General features: G+C 36.4%; 1 protein-coding gene across 7 annotated transcripts in view; it reads left to right on the top strand.

The window, feature by feature from the left end:
- DDX6 (DEAD-box helicase 6) overlaps positions 1–18,219 on the top strand; it is a 34,574-nt gene extending 16,355 nt beyond the window's left edge. For 5 of the 7 annotated variants that reach the window (XM_082683614.1, XM_082683610.1, XM_082683609.1 and 2 more), the window contains exons 5-14: positions 1,565–1,694; positions 2,621–2,767; positions 3,608–3,702; positions 4,807–4,929; positions 5,400–5,528; positions 6,620–6,736; positions 8,430–8,493; positions 11,282–11,383; positions 12,260–12,442; positions 13,819–18,219. In XM_082683614.1, coding sequence (XP_082539740.1) covers positions 1,565–1,694; positions 2,621–2,767; positions 3,608–3,702; positions 4,807–4,929; positions 5,400–5,528; positions 6,620–6,736; positions 8,430–8,493; positions 11,282–11,383; positions 12,260–12,435 — 1,083 coding nt within the window. In that variant the 3' untranslated portion in view covers positions 12,436–12,442; positions 13,819–18,219. Of the gene's footprint in view, positions 1–1,564; positions 1,695–2,620; positions 2,768–3,607; positions 3,703–4,806; positions 4,930–5,399; positions 5,529–6,619; positions 6,737–8,429; positions 8,494–11,281; positions 11,384–12,259; positions 12,467–13,818 lie in introns of all 7 variants that reach the window. The other 2 variants (XM_082683615.1, XM_082683611.1) reach the window with 1 other exon arrangement.
- The last annotated feature ends 318 nt before the right edge of the window (positions 18,220–18,537 follow it).

The raw sequence follows: 18,537 nt of genomic DNA, 5'->3' as shown, positions 1-18,537 counted from the left end.
ACTCTCTCTCTGCCTACTTGTAATCTCTCTCTCTGTCAAATAAATAAATAAAATCTTTAAAAAAAAAAAAAAAAAAACATGGAAAAGGGGCACCTGGGTGGCTCAGTTGGTTAAGCGATTGCCTTTGCCACAGGTCATGATCCCGAAGTCCCAGGATGGAGTCCCACATTGGGCTCCCAGCTCCATGGGAGTCTGCTTCTCCCTCTGACCTTCTCCTTTTGCTCTCTCTCAAATAAATAAAAATAAGATCTTAAAAAACACAGAAGAAAATGAACCCAAGGGGGTAATAAGCCCCCAGAGCAACTGTAGATTAACAGAGTTGACTCAAAGTAGGAATGAAGAGATTAAGACCAAAGGGTCAAAGCCAAGGATTTTTTTCTTTGACCTGCTTTATTATAATAAGCAGACTGTTTAATGCTGGTGATAGGAACAGAGGGTAACCATATTGTTACTGGACCATATTTACAGTTCTGGGAGCTGTGTTTTCTTTTTCTGGTCATAGGGAACCCATCTGACCCCTTTGATCCATTCTTTAATTTATTTATTTATTTTCCTTTGATGCATTCTAAGTAGGATGATTATTAGATGTTCCTATAATAATGATTTTAAACTGTTAGAGATAGTTCTTTTGGTCATTAGCGTAGACACGGAACTGATTGTTACAGTGATTATGAATCTCCTAACTTTTCTGGCTTTATAAATTAAAATTAAAAATTTTAGTTTCAGAAATTGAAATGTTCTTATTCTTCCCTCTTTATATCTATTCTTTGTATATATGTATATGTGTATTCAATTTTCAGTAATTTGGGGGAATCCTTTGCTGTTGTTTAGGTCACTTGTCCTAATAGGAAATGTTATCCTTGCAAAACACATATGACAAAGTAAGCTAAATGTGAAAATGAAAAGTCACTCTCTGATATGGATTAAGATAACTGGAATAGAATTGAGCCTCCAGTTGAGTACATTTTAGGACAGAGAAGTTGAATATAAGTCACTGACATTGTAATCTTCTATGATAGTATAAATCAGATAGGACTTAAAAGTTAAACTTTGCCAATCAATTCCTATTTTTTGCAAGGATGAGTTGTCAAAACTGCGATTTTTCATTGTGGTTAAATTGGTTTACTTTTCTCAGAATGTATGGTCTTTCCTTCGTATTGTTTGTGCCATTTTCTTCTCCCAGTTTTACATTGTGAAAGGTCCTTCACTTTTTTTTCCTGTTTATTCAAGTCTTGTTTGTGTCCCCCTGGGTTCCTCTTCATTTGTTTTCTTTGTTGTAGATGCCCACTCCCTTAGTCCTACCCATTCTCAACACATGCAAATCCATATCGTTTTTATGACGTTGGGATATAGTTTAATAATACACTATAAGCAGTTCTCATAAATATTGGTTGATAATGATGGTGAGCTTGACTGATAATTTACTTGGCCTCTACCTATTCTTACACAAATGTGGGACGCTTGAAAGCCATATCAAAGAGGTATACTTCCATTATATTTTAGAGAATAATTTACTTATGTACTGTTTTTATTCACAAGTAATTTGCATTTTCTTGTCTCTTAGGAGGAGAGCATTCCCATTGCTTTATCTGGTAGGGATATCTTAGCTAGAGCAAAAAATGGAACAGGCAAGAGCGGTGCCTACCTCATTCCCTTACTTGAACGGCTAGACCTGAAGAAGGACAATATACAAGGTTAGTTTGTTTAAACTAAAAATGGCAGTTTTACTTTACAGGTATGTGGAAGATATTACCATCTTTTTTTTAGAATTTACATAATATGTGGTTAGTATTTACCTTTTCTTTTCACGGCTTGTGGCCCAGTTGTCTTATAAAATACCCAGCTTTTCTAAAAAGATTGTTAGTTTTCAGAGGGGTTTTACATAGCACACAGTTTTGATAGTATTCCAGTGAAATAGGCAAGATAGGTATTGGCTTATAGATATGAAAGCAAGAATCATAAAGTTATCTGACTTTGCTACTTACAAACTGTAGAACTGAGTTGTTTCTTGGGACACCTACATGTCTACAAGAGCTCATGTACTTTTTCTTCTATAAAGCCTTGTGGTTTTAAGAGCTTAGGAAGTAGGAAGAAACAAGTTTCCATAGTTTCATGCAGAGTAAGCTAACATTTAAATTTTGATCTCTAAAGCTTTTTTTGAAATTTTCATAAATTGATCTTGATCTGTAATGATCATTTCTCCTGTCTTCTTTTTACCTACATGCATATGATGTAAATGGAACCTGGGCAGCAGGAGTTCTTAGTCAGGTGTTTAGTGAATCCCTTACTGAAATATTAAATTAATAAACTTTGAGGTAATGGTTGCCAAGGCAAAGAACCCTTTAAAGGTTTGTAACTAAGGAGTACCAGGTTTATAAAGCTGTGCTCCTCAGGAAAAGTCCAAAGCAAGAACACTGTAATAGGTTCTCTCTCTTTTTTTTAATTTTCTTTCTTTTCTTTTTTTTTTTTTGGTAAAGGAGATTTACTTTTTTCACTTTTCAGAATTAGGCTTATTATGATTCAACTTTTTAGAATGTCCTGAGTGTCTAGATTGCAAGGGCCAGTATTTCTGTAGCTTATTTTACACCCTTAAAATATGTTTCTTTTTTGTCTTTTCCAGCAATGGTGATTGTTCCCACTAGAGAACTTGCTCTACAGGTCAGTCAAATTTGCATCCAGGTCAGCAAGCACATGGGAGGGGCCAAAGTGATGGCAACCACAGGAGGAACCAATTTACGGGATGACATAATGAGGCTTGATGACACAGGTAGGGAATGACTGATATAATGTGGCCTAGCTGTTCAAGTGTAATTGCAGACATGGGTGTTTCCTGAACTTCACTAAAAATCGTTAAGAATTAAGGACCAGAAACACTGCCATAGAAAAATGAATAAAGGAAATGACCATTTCATTGGAGAAAAAAGATAAATTGATAGTAATTGAAAGGATATTTAATCTTGCTGATAATTTTTTAATGTAAGTAAAAATAGTTTGATACTGTATCCAGCTGGGAAAGCTAAAAAATATTAGTAACCAATAATAAGTTTGAGAAGAAATGGGCTGTCTTGCAGCTTGAGGGTATAAATTGATATGATATTTATGGAGGATTTCACAAGCTTGAAATCCCCTTATGTAAAATAATACATAAAGTTTGAGTTAAAATTTTATATATATATGATTATCATTTGGTAAATTACTATGTGCTTCATACTGCACATTTAATTAAAATGGTTATCTCATTTCATCCTTTTAACAATCTTCTGAAGACCATTACTGTAGTTCAGAGGCAAACAACTGTATGTGAGATGTCTGGTATGTCTTTGTTATTCATTGGGGATAATTTTTAAGACAAGTATTCCCCCTTATTTGGAGCAGATGGTTTGGCAAGCTATTAGCCTGCCCCATGTAGCAGTGAAACAAACAAGTATTCTCTTACCAACCTAAGATGAAATGAAAATTCTTATCTTAAAACACATCCCTGCCTGTTTGTATTATTCCTACCCCTACAATTTTCTGATAAAATATGTATAATAAACCTTTACTGTATCCTCTTTGCCCAAGCTAAAATGAATGAGAATATATATATATATATTCTAATCTTTTGTAGTGCACGTGGTGATAGCTACCCCTGGAAGAATCCTGGATCTTATCAAGAAAGGAGTAGCAAAAGTTGATCATGTCCAGATGATAGTATTGGATGAGGTAATGTCTCTTCATTTGGAAAGTACTGTTCTGTGCTTTGTTTATAACTGCCAGTGAATAAAGCAAAAGCTCTTTGTATTTGTGAACCTCTAGTAAGTGCATGATTCTTGTCAATTCAAACTAATTCGCTTATTATAAAACCTGTTTTGCCCATTAAAGGCAATAGATGGTAGGCATTTGTAGGAGTAGTTCAGCCTTGTGTCTTTTTCTTAGGGATGCCAGATTATAGGTTTTGTTTTTATTTTTCAAGGAAAGGAGTTGTTGAATATCTCAAAGGCAAATTCATTCTAAGTCTTTTTCTAAAATCAGTGATCTTAAAAAACATGTAATGTCTGTAACCCCTCATTTAGTATATCCTGCTTTGTATTGTTTGGTTTTTTTGTCTCTGGTATACTTGTTATCTCAGGTTGTAAGTACCTTTTAAGAACTTACTGTACTCTACATTTTGGGGATCTGGCCATGTTTTTATACATACACTGTATTGGTGTTAATATTTTGAGATAAAGTAATTTTCCTCTTCGGATGTTTTAGATAACTAGATCAGGTCAATCATAGTCTAATTCAGACCGGTTTTTTTTATCTTTGAGTAATAAGAGATAATGTTTGTTAGTCACTGTGTGTAGCACTAAGTGCTATACATGTTTCATCATTTGCTTTTCACAACAACCCTGTAAGGTAGGTACCCTATAAAGCAGTTAGTACTGCTAATTTTAAAGCTGTGGAAACCTAAGTATTGGGTCGTTAAATAACTTGTCAACATAGCTAATAAGTGGGAAGGAGACAAGATTTCAGACCAGGTAATTTGACTTTAGATTGTACTCTCAGCCAAGTATTGCCTCTCATGAAAATCACATTAAAATTTTGTTAGGGGAACAAGAATTTTATCTGTCTAGAGTTTTCTCTTTCTTCTAGAATATGGTATTAATAGCTTTTCCCTCTTTTGAATCACTGCAAATGTGTCTTGGTGCTTTTGGAGTAGGGAGTGTCCTAGAGTACTGTTCACAACCAGGAATATTCCATGAATGCTCCTGTGGCATAATGCCTTATTAACTGAAGACCTTGGACACAAATTGTTTTTGAAATTGTCTTTCCTTTGTACTGCAGGCAGATAAGTTGCTGTCACAGGATTTTGTGCAGATAATGGAGGATATTATTCTCACGCTACCTAAAAACAGACAGATATTATTATATTCCGCTACTTTCCCTCTTAGTGTACAGAAATTCATGGTGAGTATAAATCTATACTAGGAAGCAGTGCTGTTCTCTTCCCCATGGGTATACCTTTATTCATAATAACATTATCAGTTTATGCTGAGTATTTCAGGTTTTTGGCTTTCCTGCCAACTGTTGAATTAAGGTTAGTTTTGCATAAATTAATATTTTTAAAACAGTAATTTGATTAATTTCTGTATTCTCTGAGCATTTGGTGTCATGCTGACATACAGCCATTGATCCTGGATAAATTTTGATTACAGTGTAATCCTGTATACAAAGTACAAAATAGGAATTTAGCTACATATCTGAATGTTAGATTTTCTATTATATGGTAACATTTTTACCATCATGGATTACTTACACTCTGAAGAAAACTGCATGCCTTTTAAGCACGAGTTGATCAGAAATGTTGAGGGATTTATTTCAAGTTTAAAAAGATATGTTCTGCTTTTTTTAAATTATGTGACTCTTCTTTTTTCCAGAATTCCCATTTGCAGAAACCCTATGAGATTAACCTGATGGAGGAACTAACTTTGAAGGGAGTAACCCAGTACTACGCCTATGTAACTGAGCGCCAAAAAGTACACTGCCTCAACACACTTTTCTCCAGGGTAAGTAACAGGCTTCAGTTGCTGAATGGGTACCATTACTTAACCCCCAAAAAACAGTTGTGCCTGTTTTCCCACCATTTTCAGTGTAAAAATAGTCCATAGCTTTTGCTAAAAGGTAGTTTTGGTTGTTGATCTTAAGTTGATACTGTATGATAGACTGATATCAAAGACATTTTTAATTAAATTCTAAAATGCTTTGACCTTAATTATAGTCAGTCCTCATTATTTGCATATTCTGTATTTGCGAATTCAGCTACATGCCAAAATTTGTAACCCTACAATCAATACTTGTGTGCTTTTGAAGTCCTTTGTGTATATTAGTAACACTATGGGAAATACCAGCTGTTGTGCATATTCCCAGCTGAGATTGAACAAAGTGACATGCTGCCTTCTTGTTTCAGCTCTCATAAACAAATGTCTTTCTCACAGTCTGCATCATATTTTTTGCATTTCTGTCGGGGGGGGGGTTGGTTTGGTTTGGTTTTTTGGTTTATTTCCTGGTTTAAAATGGCTCCAAAGCTTAGTGCTGTTCATTTCTCCTAAGCACAAGAAGATTGGTTTGCAGAGAAAATGTGTTTAAGATAAACTTTATATAGATAGGAGTTAACAGTGTTGTTGGCCACAAATAAATAAGGTGCTTTGAACAGTAACACACTTTAAAACAGTGTTATCTGTTAATCAGTTGATGAAAAAGTTGTGACTAGAGGCTCTCAGGAACCTTTCCCTGTATCTCTCTAGGAGCAGTGGTTCTACAGTCAACATTTTCAGTCTGTAGGAACTTTATAGAACAGAATTACTGCAGATAATGAGAATTGAATGTTTCAGTCATGTTGGCAATTGCGTGGCTCTTAATATGCATACTCTTCTACAATAAAATTTATAACTTAACCTGCAACTGTTAAGTAAATGAGTAATATTTATGATATTTACATTTTATGATATTTTGTATCTCTCTTGTATTATGAGATTCTAAGATAATGTTTTTAGCATTTGTCAGTCAATCAATTTTCAAGATTTGGCAAAGTAGATGAAGGTTTTGTTTTTCTTTCTTATTACCCTCCACCCCCTACCCCCACCCCCGCCATGCTCAGCTTCAGATAAACCAGTCGATCATTTTCTGTAACTCCTCTCAGCGAGTTGAATTGCTAGCCAAGAAGATTTCTCAACTGGGTTATTCTTGCTTCTATATCCATGCTAAAATGAGGCAGGTGAGTCTAAAACTAGAACTCCGTGTGGGAATTTAAAAAATTTTTTCTAAGTATTTCTTGGATTTTTGTTTTGTTTTAATGCTCCTCCATATGCCCTAAGTTTAAGAATAAATTATTCCTTAGTAGGCAAAGGACCTTTCATTTTAACCACTGGTTCAGTTTTCTAACTATAAAATAGGTATAAACATACACTTAGCTCATAAGGTTGTTAGGAAGATTGAGATAATTCATAAATGTGAGTATTTTGTTAAGCATAATAGAAATACAAGATTTTATTCCTTTTCCTTAGTAATGTAGTTTTGCACTGTTTAATACAGTAACCACTGATTTCATGTGGCAGTGTGAGTTAAAATTAAATGAAATTTAAAATTTAGTTCCTCTGTCACACTAATCACATTTTAAGTGCCATGTTACATGTGACTAGCTGCTGTGGTTTTGGAAAGTACAGATACAAAACATTCCTGTTATGCAGGAGGTTCTATTGGACAACATTCCTCTCTATTTTCAATTAATGTACCTCTTCAGCCCTTTTTTTCTTTATTTGCCTTTAGGATGCAGTCTCTCTATATTTCAGAACTTGATTTAGCAATTGAAATAAATTCAAAACTATAAAAACATTTGTATTGTGTGTGGTAGTTAAACATTGAAATTTTGTGGAAACAGTTTCTGTAGATTAACAGATTAAGAATTTGAGTTAACTCAACTTTGGTTTTCAAAGGAGCTTGATAATGGATCAGATATCCCCATGTAGACTCTAATATTAGAAATTGTTACAGGAAACTAAAGTGTTAAGCTGTAGAGACTATTTTAGAATGGAAGAACATTGCTTTGAAAGGAAAAACCAGTTTGTCAGGTTCTAGATTTGTCACTTGTGGTAGAATCATTATGCATGTGTTTTCATTTTTTTTTTTAATTGAAAAGTACATTTTTGGGGCTCCTGGATGATTTAAGCCAGTTAAGTATCTAACTCTTGATTCTGGCTCAGTCATGGTCTCAGGGTGGTGACATCGAGCCCCATGCTTGGTGGGGAATCTGCTTGAGATTCTTTCCCTCTGCTTGCTCTGCATGCTCCCTTGCTCTCAAATTTTAAAAAAAGGAAAATAAATTTTTGTTTTTGCGTACAGTAAGTAAAATAAATAGTATTTGGGTCAACGCAAACTTCTGTCATCTTCTGTTTGAAACATTTTAAAAATGGATATACAAAAAGATGGTGAAAGTTGTCACTTTAATTAAAATTCACTTCAGCAAAAAGGATAAGAATATTCTTAACAGTTTAAATAAATGCTAAATAAAGATATGGGTAGGTGTTTTTGTTTTGTTTTAAGATCTTATTTATTAGAGAGCACGAGCAGTGGGGAGAGGGAGAAGCAGGCTCCTCACTGAGGAGGGAGCCTGATGTCGGGCTCTATCCTAGGACCCCAGGATCTTGACCTGAGCTGAAGGTAGACGCTTAACTGACTGAGCCACCCAGGCGCCCCAGTAGATATTTTAGTTGCTTATTAATTCCCATAGGAGACTAATTTATGATTAACTTATTTTACCTTCTGTTTTTAACGTAGGGGTAATTGAATTGGTCTCTCATTTTTATAAATTTGGGGTATGCAAAACTTCGGATAAGAGAAATTAGTGATGAGAAATTTAGGGCTGTGTGTATGAGTTTTTAAACAAATCAGATGCATTGCTTTGTTCCCAGGAACATCGAAATCGTGTATTTCATGATTTCCGAAATGGCTTATGCCGCAATCTTGTTTGCACTGGTAAGTATTTCCTTGACACATTGTTTTTTCCTGGTTCACCTCTGCTTTCTCTGTCCATATCTCCCAACAGAATCTGTGACAAGAGTTTAGCTCACCTTTAAGCCATTTCTGGAATTTCTGAAGTTGAGAATGAGCTATAGTTAATTCCTGAAATTAGTTTCTGTATCTGAAACTGCAGAATACTTGTTACTGGCACTCATCTTTGTCTTTTAAGCTAGTTTTGGAATTTGCATGTTTTCTGAATACAGGAATGAGTTATATGTACCATGTGCAAAATAAATTACATTAAGACACTACATTTTGGAAGTTACTTACTGTGGTCTTTTAAACTTCTTGCCAGAAACAGACTAGTCTGTATTTTGGTGTATTTCAGTACATGAAGAACAAATTGGGGAGGCAGGTGGACAGTCAGATCAGACAGAACAAATGGATTGAGTATCCTCTCATTTCTACACTGGAAATACAATCTTAGTATTGGTATGAGATTAATCATCTCGGTTAACTTCTGGGTGGATAGAAGAGCCTGGATTTTTTTTTTTAAAGTTTATGTATACACAGAAATACAGTAATTATAAGGATATTCAGTGTACATACCCGTATTACTAGCACCCAGATCAAAATTCTAGATTATACAATTTGGATTTTTAAGAACACTGCTATAGAAGAATAAACTTCAAATTTATACTAGCAGAATATTGAATTCGCTAATTTATAAGAACCAAAACAGGAGGGGCACCTGGATGGCTCAGTGGGTTAAAGCCTCTGCCTTCAGCTCAGGTCACGATCCCAGAGTCCTGGGATCAAGCCCTGCATCGGGCTCTCTGCTTGGCAGGAAGCCTACTTCCCCCTCTCTCTCTCTGCCTGCCTCTCTGCCTACTTGCGATCTCTGGCTGTCAAAAAAAAATTAATAAAATCTTAAAATTTAAAAAAAAAACAACAAAACAGGACTGTCTGATATTCTGAGTGTTTCTAGTTTATCTTGTTTCCCTGCTTTTTATATCTAAAAGGACACTTAATACAGCTATGAATTAATACAGCATTTGTAAACTTTGTATTAAAGTATTCAAATATAAAATAACCTGATCTGGTGGAAAGGATACTAGACTCCTAGAATTTTAAATTGGAGTTCAAGTCCCACCCTTTTAACTTGTAATCGTATGACCTTGGACAAGTCATACTTTTCTTTTATGCCTTTTTTTATTTGTAAAATGGGAATGCCTTAAAGTGAACTCTGCACAAAAATCTGTTGTAGTTTATTCATTCAAAAATAGTTTTTGATACTCAATATTTATTTACTCTGTGCCAGATATTTAGTTAGCTTGATGCTAAAAAAAAAAAAAAAAATACAGCTACTCCTCAGATTTATGTCATGTATATTTTAACACAATTAAAGATCTTTAAATACACACTCTCTGCACTTAGGGAGCCTGTAGAAGAGGAGCTAGTTCATCAGTGAAATGTTGAATTAAGCAAATTCAGAATGTGCAAACAGAATGGTATTTAGTATGTCATTAAATAAGTACTGAATAACATAGGTGTATAAATAAGTTCATGTGAAATATCATTGTTAGTTTAATCAGATAAAAAAGATAACATTAAGAAAACAGGCCCTGCAACCATTTTCTTTAAAGTGCCAGATTGTAGAAGTCTTAGGCTCTATATACCATTTGGTCTCTGTTACAAGCTATTCATCTCTGCCATTCCATCTCAAAAGCACCCTTAAACAGTACATGAGCAAATGGGCATGGTCCTGTGGCAGTAAAACCTGATTTACAGGCTTTAGGCTGAATCTACAGAGGAGTAATACTAATTTGCAAATGTGAGGTATGTGTAGTAAGTAATCCTAAATTTTCATAGGAATGGAAATTAATGGGCTATGATGATCTGGGAAGAGATGGAATTGTAACTCGCTCTGTAAACTAGATAAATTTTAGACTTGAAGCAGAAAGGAGTTTTAGGGAGCTGGCATAAATATAATCCATTGAGGGCTTCAAGAAGATATGTTTAAGGAACAGTTAAGTAGATGAATTTCATGGAGAGGAAGGTTTGAGGAAGAGAGGTGTTCGAGAACTATGATAGGACCAGAGTTTAGAGTGGAGGACCTTGTATATCAATTTTAATTTTATCCAGAGGCAGTTTAAAGGAAGGAGTTACACATTAAAAGCAGTATTTTAGAAATAACTGGTCACCGCAATGGATTATTTTGGAGTATGGAGTTGATAGAAGCCTTGAAACCTGGCTGTTAGTCTGTCGTAATTGTCTTTACTTGTAGTTTTCAGAGCCTAAATTAGCATAGTTAGTTACTGTGGGGAGTAGAAAAGGGGTGGCCTTGTGCTTGCCTCAGTCTTGTAAATCACTTAGGAGGAGGAAATGAATGAATTCAAAAAGTACAAATAATTACTATGAGTGGATTACATCTTCTTTTTGAGGTATTCTTGGTTACACAACAAGGTTTTCCATCTATTTTAATCTTAGATGAAAGGACAATTACTTCTGAGACTTACTAGGAGTTTATAGTTTACCAGTCATTCTGACCTCTTGGATTTACAGTTACTTTAACCATTTTTTAAAACTTTATGGGACTGGGAAAGGTAACTTGCTAGCAGAAAGTTGTTTATGATAATGTTTATGAAAGGTAATGCTAGTAATTTGCAAGTGCACTTGAACTACTGAGTGAAGTGACTAAAACTTAGGTTGCACCTAGAAATATGTGTTAAAGAGTATTATGGTGCAAAGAAACATGCTTAAATTGAAAGATATAATAGAGGTTCTTTTTTGCTCTTTTAAGATTTGTTTACCCGAGGTATTGATATACAAGCTGTGAATGTGGTAATAAACTTTGACTTCCCAAAGCTGGCAGAGACCTATCTCCATCGTATTGGAAGATCAGGTGAGGAAAAGGAAGATGCCCTTTTTGGGGGGGGGTGAGTGGGTAGGAAGATGCTCTTTTAAGACTGATCCCTAGGGGCCCCTGGGTGGCTTAGTTGGTTAAGGGACTGCCTTTGGCTCAAGTCATGATCCTGGAGTCCGGGGATCAAGTTTTGCATCGGGCTCCCTACTCAGCAGGGAGTCTGCTTCTCCCCCTGACCCTCTACTTCTCATGCTTTCTGTCTCTCAAGTAAATAAATAAAATATCAAACGGGAAAAAAAGACCAATACCCAGTTCTTCTAGAGCATTTAAGAAAAAATAACTTTACTGTATGCTTAAATTGATACAAAATTCACAAGTGAGATCCTTTTCTCATTAGGTGGTGCAGTCTGTAACTACTATTTAGAATACATATTTTGGCAACTTTTGACACAAATGAGTATCTGTTTTGTCATTTGAAAAAGGAGTAATGGGGGCACCTGGGTGGCTCAGTGGGTTAAACCGCTGCCTTCGGCTCAGGTCATGGTCTCAGGGTCCTGGGATCGAGTCCCACATCGGGCTCTCTGCTCAGCGGGGAGCCTGCTTCCTCCTCTCTCTGCCTGCTGCTCTGCCTACTTGTGATCTCTCTCTCTCTGTGTCAAATAAATAAATAAAATCTTTAAAAAAAAAAAAAAAAGAAAAAGGATTAATAGTATACTACTTTGGGCTGTGAAACCTGAAGATGTAATGTGTGTATGAGGAGTCCTTATCATAAGAAGCGGTTTTATAAACTCAGAATGGCACTGAACAAAAACATCATTCCTGTATGGTTTTGCCACTAAGAGACTTGTATGTACACATCAGTTCTCCTATTTTAACTCAATTTTTTATTAATTAAAAAATGTTCTTCATTTTTAGGTCGCTTTGGTCATCTTGGCTTAGCCATCAACTTGATCACATATGATGATCGCTTCAACCTGAAAAGTATTGAGGAGCAGCTGGGAACAGAAATTAAACCGATCCCAAGCAACATTGACAAGAGCCTTTATGTGGCAGAATACCACAGCGAGCCTGTAGAAGACGAGAAACCTTAACAAGCATGTGCGTACCTGACAGAACAGCTAAGTGAGCATAGGATTTAAATCAAGATCCTCTTTCCTGGAGGAAATTTAATAGCAGTGATAGGGTAGAACACCTGTTGGCATAAATGACCGTAAACTGGATGTATTGCTTCTATGAAGTTGTGGTCCCATTAGAGAATTCATAAATGCTGCTTGTTTGTTTGTTTTTTGTTTTGTTTTGGGGGGGTTGATGTATTTATTTGACAGAGAGAGAGGGAGAAGCAAGCTAGATGCAGGGCCCTATCCCGGGACCCTGGCATTATGACCTGAGCTGAAGGCATCCGCTTCACCATCTGAGCTACTCAGGCACCCCTACATTCTGCTCTTAAATGCAGTTTTCTTGTATAATGTGATACGTGAGCAGCAATTAAGAAATCCAGCCTTTCAAAACAATGAAAGCAAAGAAGAATCTTTTTCATCAGTCTGAATATGAAAATATTTTTTGTCTTTTCCTTTATCACTCAGTCATTTCTCTGTTGTTAGCATCACTCTTAATTTCTGCTGGGCGTCTTAATAAATCAGGTTAATTATCTGCAGTGCCTCCTTGCCAAATGTTTAATCAGGTTGTGAGGATGTCTTTTTTTAAATGCCCACTCTTGTTTCCTGCACCATCCTTACCTTTTATTGTTTGGTGACTGTTGGACTCTGGTAATAATGCTCAAAAGAAGGCTCAGCAGAACTGAATACAGACTGTTTTTGTAGTTTTTTTTAAAGGAAAATGAAACTTTGTTTATTTGAGAGAAGGTAATTAACAAATTAGCAATGAGCATTTTACCTGTTGGTTTTTTGTTTTTTTTGTTTGTTTGTTTTGTTTTTTTTGTTTGTTTGTTTTAAGATTTTATTTATTTATTTGAGAGAGAGGGAGCACAGGCAGGGGCAGAGGAAGAGGGACAGGCAGACTTCCTGCCGGGCGGGAACCCTAAGATCCTAGGAGCTTGACCCGAGCCTAAGTCAGATGATAGCCGATTAAGCCACCAGGCACCCCATTTATGTGTTACTCTTTCCATTTTAGTTTCTTTTCCCCCCCAGCTCCCAAAATATCAAGCAAAACCCTCAAACATAAAAGTAGCCAGTGTTTGCTCATACCCTGGCAAGCTGTTGAGTTTATGGAAGTTAAAAAAAAAAAAGAAAATCTTTTTAAAAATTTATTTGTTTTGGATATCAGAACTTTCAGGCTCTCATTCTGTTTCTGGAATGACTAGCAGAAATTCCTTAATCCTAAATGGATTCTACAGCAGGCAGAGGCTCAGTCGAAGCCACTACAGAGAGAGCATTTGGATTGAAGTTGTGAAAACCTAGGTATCCTGGTTCATATTGTTTTCACAAAAGTTAATTTTAGGTTTCTTCTTTCTTTAGGCTTTGACAAACTACAGAAGGCTCGTTTGGATCTGTGACACATCGTTTGGGGGGGATGCTCTTCTCTTTGTGGGTTTTTCATCTTCTTTTTATTTTGGAACTATGAAGACTTAAAAGAGCTCAGACATTTTTTTTCTTTTTTTAACTGGTGAAGAGAAAAAGCTGAAAAGAAGGAATTTACCTTTTTTGTTCCACTTGTTTGCACTGTGTGCTGACTGAACATTAGTTGCACTAACCGCTGGTTTTTAAAAAATGTTTTCTGGGGAAGGGGGACAAGGAAGGAAGATAAAGAAGAGAAGGGGAGAAACCCTAAAAAGAGAAGAATCTTGATGAACACACAAGCTTGTCTACAATTTCAAAATTCTCCAACAGCTGACTCTTGAGTGCATTTCAACTTCTCCCTTATTACTCATCCGTTTTTTAAGCCTGAAGAGCTTATTACTTATTTGTGCGAAGTGCCTTATGCTATGAGACCATTCAGAATATCATCTTTTAGACACAGCCCAAGGAGTCAACAATAGTAATTCTTTCCTTTTTTCTTTTTTTTTTTCCTATCTTTTTAAATCTTTTGTCTTTTCATTTTTGTTTCAAGTTGAAGTCTCTCTCTTCCCTTTTTACCCGATACTCAAGCCCAGGGCTGGAAGATGACACGTATTAGTACTGTTAAGCACCATTCTCTTTTTCTTTATGTGGAGGAGTTGATATGCAACTGCAGTTCATCCGCACTGTAAATACATGTATTTAAAAAAAAAAAACAATCCCAAGTAAAAATTTCTTCTGGGCTGAGTAGATTACAACATCATCGCTCCCAAAGGAAAGAGCAGTCTATCATTGCAGGAGCCATATGACAAGCCTTTGTGCTCTATAGCAGAACACTAAAGACTGGTTTACATTCGCTTCCATTAGCAGTTATGGCACTTGATGTGTAGACGTGTCGGAGCCTGACCCTCTTTCCTCTGTGGCAAAGCGCGTCCCATAGAAAATTGGGTGTGTATACTTGTATAAACTTTGTAAATAAGTTTTTTTCTGGGTTCATATATATATATACATATATATATATTTTTTTTTTGGATGAAGGTTGCTGGGATTAAGGGGATTAGAATGATTATGGGAGCAGCTAAAGATGAGAGGGGCTCAGTTTTCCGCAACACTAAATTCTAAAAAGTACTTCGGCCTCTTCGTGTAGAGTACAGACCTCTGTGGTGACCTTGTGTTAGAAGAGGGACCCAGAAGTCTGGGATTCACTGTTGCTACCACACTGTATCATCTAATAGCTTTGGAGAACACCTGCCAGAGAGAGCAAGGAAACTTGAAAAACCTATGACTCAAGATGTTATTTTTGAGGAGCTCTCTGATTTGCTTCTTTCTCCCCTTTTAAAAAAAGTTTGAGGAACTTTTTGAGCTCAGCAAAAGGGGACAACAATTAATCTCCTTTGCAGTGTGGAATTCAATTGAGTGGCAGTGTCTGAGCAGTATATGTACAAAGCATGGATTTTGCATTTCAGAATATTAGCCAGTATCAGCATTGGTAATGTTAGCAGTTCTGGAGCTTACTTTCTGTGGATCACTTCCTGTACTCTGTGTGTTGCCCTCTGCCCACCTTGATACATAAACTTGCAGGAATGGGCAACTCCTGAGAGCTGTTAACTTTCATGCTACAGAAAGCTGCTTGCCATCCTTTTGCTTTGTGACAAGAATTATCTGTCATTTTGCATTGTAAATTGCTGGCAAATGCTTTTACAGTCAATGGTGTTGCTTTAAATTGTGCCCCTCCCAACATGCTTGATGTTTGGCCTGATCTCCAGGCAAAAGGAGTGAGATGAATCAAACCAGTGAACTTTTTTTTTAAATGTTTTTAATTCCCTTTTAACCCAGTGTACTAGGTCAATCAGGAGGCATCTAGGGTTTAAAAAAAAAAAAAGGCAAAAAATAAAATTTAAAAAATTTGAATTCCATATTGCATTTTTTAAAACCCTAAAATATTACAAGATAAGTCCTGCATATGCTTTCGTGCTTAACTCATCTGGATAAAGAAATCAATTATTCAAAGTTTGCTTTTTTGACTCTTGCCTAGTTCTGAGCGAAACTATTTGTGACTCACCCAAAACTCCTTAGGATCAAAATCCTGCAGATGCCTCCTGATCAGACATAGCCCTAACTCCTTAAAAACCTGTAGCAAGAGCTGCACAGTACAAACCCAAAAAAGAGGAAGCTCATTTATTTGGTATCCAAGCTATGTTCTACCCAGCCAATGTTGGTTACTAAATACAAGCCCTAATTAAGGAATAACTTTTTTCCAGGGAGGGGAGGGGGGAGGGAATTTAGAAGGCATCAACTTTTGACCAAAAAAATCTTGCCCCTTGTACTGATGCAGCTCTCTCTTTCTCTCCCACCTCTGGCGAGATAAGAGGGATCATTCATTATAGAAGAAAAGCAAGAAAGGCTTGTAAATGCAATTTGATATCTCGCTAGAGTGTGTGGGTGACAAAACAAACCGCACAGTCTTTGCCATCCTCAGACTGTGCCTGGTGCCACATGCCTGTGGGTCCCTCTTAAAGCACAGACTTAATTGAAAGTATTACTGAAGTACAGCCTCTGATGAGGAGTGGCACTTAAACTATCTGGGACACCACTATTGGACACAGTCCTGTAGAGGCAGGTGTCCAGTTTTGGTGCTTGACTCTTGAAAGGAATTGTTAAATGGAAAGATGCTCTAAGGACTAGGTCAAAGCCTAGTCTTTTTTTTTTTTTTTTTTTTTTTTTAATCCCCATCCCTATAAGGAGCATTATTTGGAAATTGTTTTTGTGTTATTTCCACTATTGGGTATCTGTTTTAAGTAACGGTAATATTTTTTCCAGTGGTTCATTTTGGATGAAACCGTTCCCTATTTTTAATACTTAAATTATGTCCAACTCCTGGTTTTGCCTGTGGTTGTAGTTGTGTAATGGGTTATGGACTGTTACACACCTTGCTGCCTCTGGGCTTGTGTTTTGTTTTTATCTTCCCATACATTCCAGTGGAGAAACTTTCTTGGCCTTCCCTTGGAAATAGAATAAACTTACTCTGAAGTGATCTTCCATGGGAAGAAGTAAGAGAGAAGCAAATCTGAATATATCTCTCAATTATCTTCCAGTTGGTCCCAGCATCATAATATGGATGGGCCCCAATGGCTGGGCGGGGTGGGGAGGGTAGGCAATTGGTTATTAAAATTTGTTTTCAGAATGAGATGGGAGCATCTTTCCTTTGCTGTGTGCTTTGTGTTTGAGACCATCCTGCTCGGGTTAGAACCAGATAACTCAGCACAAAGCCTTGAGTGTACATTTGTTGGAATCAAAACATCTCATTCTGATCACTTGGGTTTTTGTTTTTTTGTTTTTTTGTTTTTTCCCTTTTTTTTTTTTGTTTTTTTTTTTGTTTTTTTTAAGTAGGGGTGGGAGGGAGGTTACTATGCCCCAAAAGGGAGGGTGTCTGCACTAAGGATTTAGAAACACTTTGAAAGCTCAAAACTTCATCAGAAATGGCCTTTAGCCACACTCCTGACCTTATAGATGAGTAACAAAATGAAATAATATTTTGGGAATGAAGCCATGTTGTTTTAATTTGCTACTTTTTTCAACGTTCTATCTAAAAAATTGTTACCATGGTATCATTTTCTGACAAAATACCTTTGTCAAACAAAATTTTTGGCTGCCTGGAGCTGAAGTCAACTTTTTGGTGAAATTAAGTGGACTTCGGTGAGCTTGTAGATCTACTTGATATCCTTAAAGATAGCTTTTAAAACTCCCAAAGAAAATATCTGATCTTAAAAACTCATCTTTGGGGTAAAGAGTTAAGTGTCCAAAGGCTGTAACAGTTCATGAGATTAGAGGGAGCTAGCCTGGCACCTGGACTCTGCCCCTCCATAGCTGACCGATTCCAGCAGAAGTGTGTTTAAATTCTCCAGTAGACAATACTGGGCAGGGCAAGGGAGGGGGTAGGGCTGGGTTATTAAAGATACAGGCTACTGTATTTTAACCAGTGGTTGTGGGGGAGGGGTGCCTGGAGAAAACAAAGTCACTTCCCTTTTTTGAAACAACCTAAACTTTAAAAAAAAAAAAAAAAAGGTATTTTTGTTGAGTAAAAATGGGATAGAATTCCAATGTCCCTAGCCACAAGGGACTAGTTCCACTGAGAAGTGAACAGTGGGGACTCAAATTTTTGAAAACATTTGGGGAAAGGGAAAATTGGCTTTCTGTTAATTGGCAAATGTTCCAGTGGGACTATGTTTTTGTTGGGATGTGTTATGTTGTGTGTACACATATGGACCAGAGTCTTCTGAGTTTATAAGGTTCAGAAAAAATGGTTGATAAAATCTTGGTTTTTGTTAATTTATCTCAATAAAAGCCCACTGGAACTCCAAATGTGTGTGTAGTATGTCCTTAGCAGGCTGTACTATTTAGGAATCCTTGCATTTGAGAATATTTTACTAAAGCAATTCACGTGGTGAGACAGTAGAACATTCTCAACACTACACCTATAAGCCCAATTGAGTAAAATCTGAGGGCTCATCTCAGTGCACCCTCATCCTCTAGATAATGTCCTACTGTCCTCCTTTCACTTTCAGTTTTCATTGCCTCAACAGCAAACCAAGATAATCATTTGGGGAGATATTAGTTTGTGATACATGCAAGTAGGTTATAAGTAATCATCTCCCAGAACTGTTCAGATGTTTCAGTAAA

Source organism: Mustela nivalis (genome assembly GCF_964662115.1).
Source record: "Mustela nivalis genome assembly, chromosome: 9".
Classification (NCBI taxonomy): Eukaryota; Metazoa; Chordata; class Mammalia; order Carnivora; family Mustelidae; genus Mustela; species Mustela nivalis.
The sequence above is the reverse complement of the archived record's forward strand: the minus strand, read 5'-3'. Positions and strand labels throughout refer to the sequence as shown.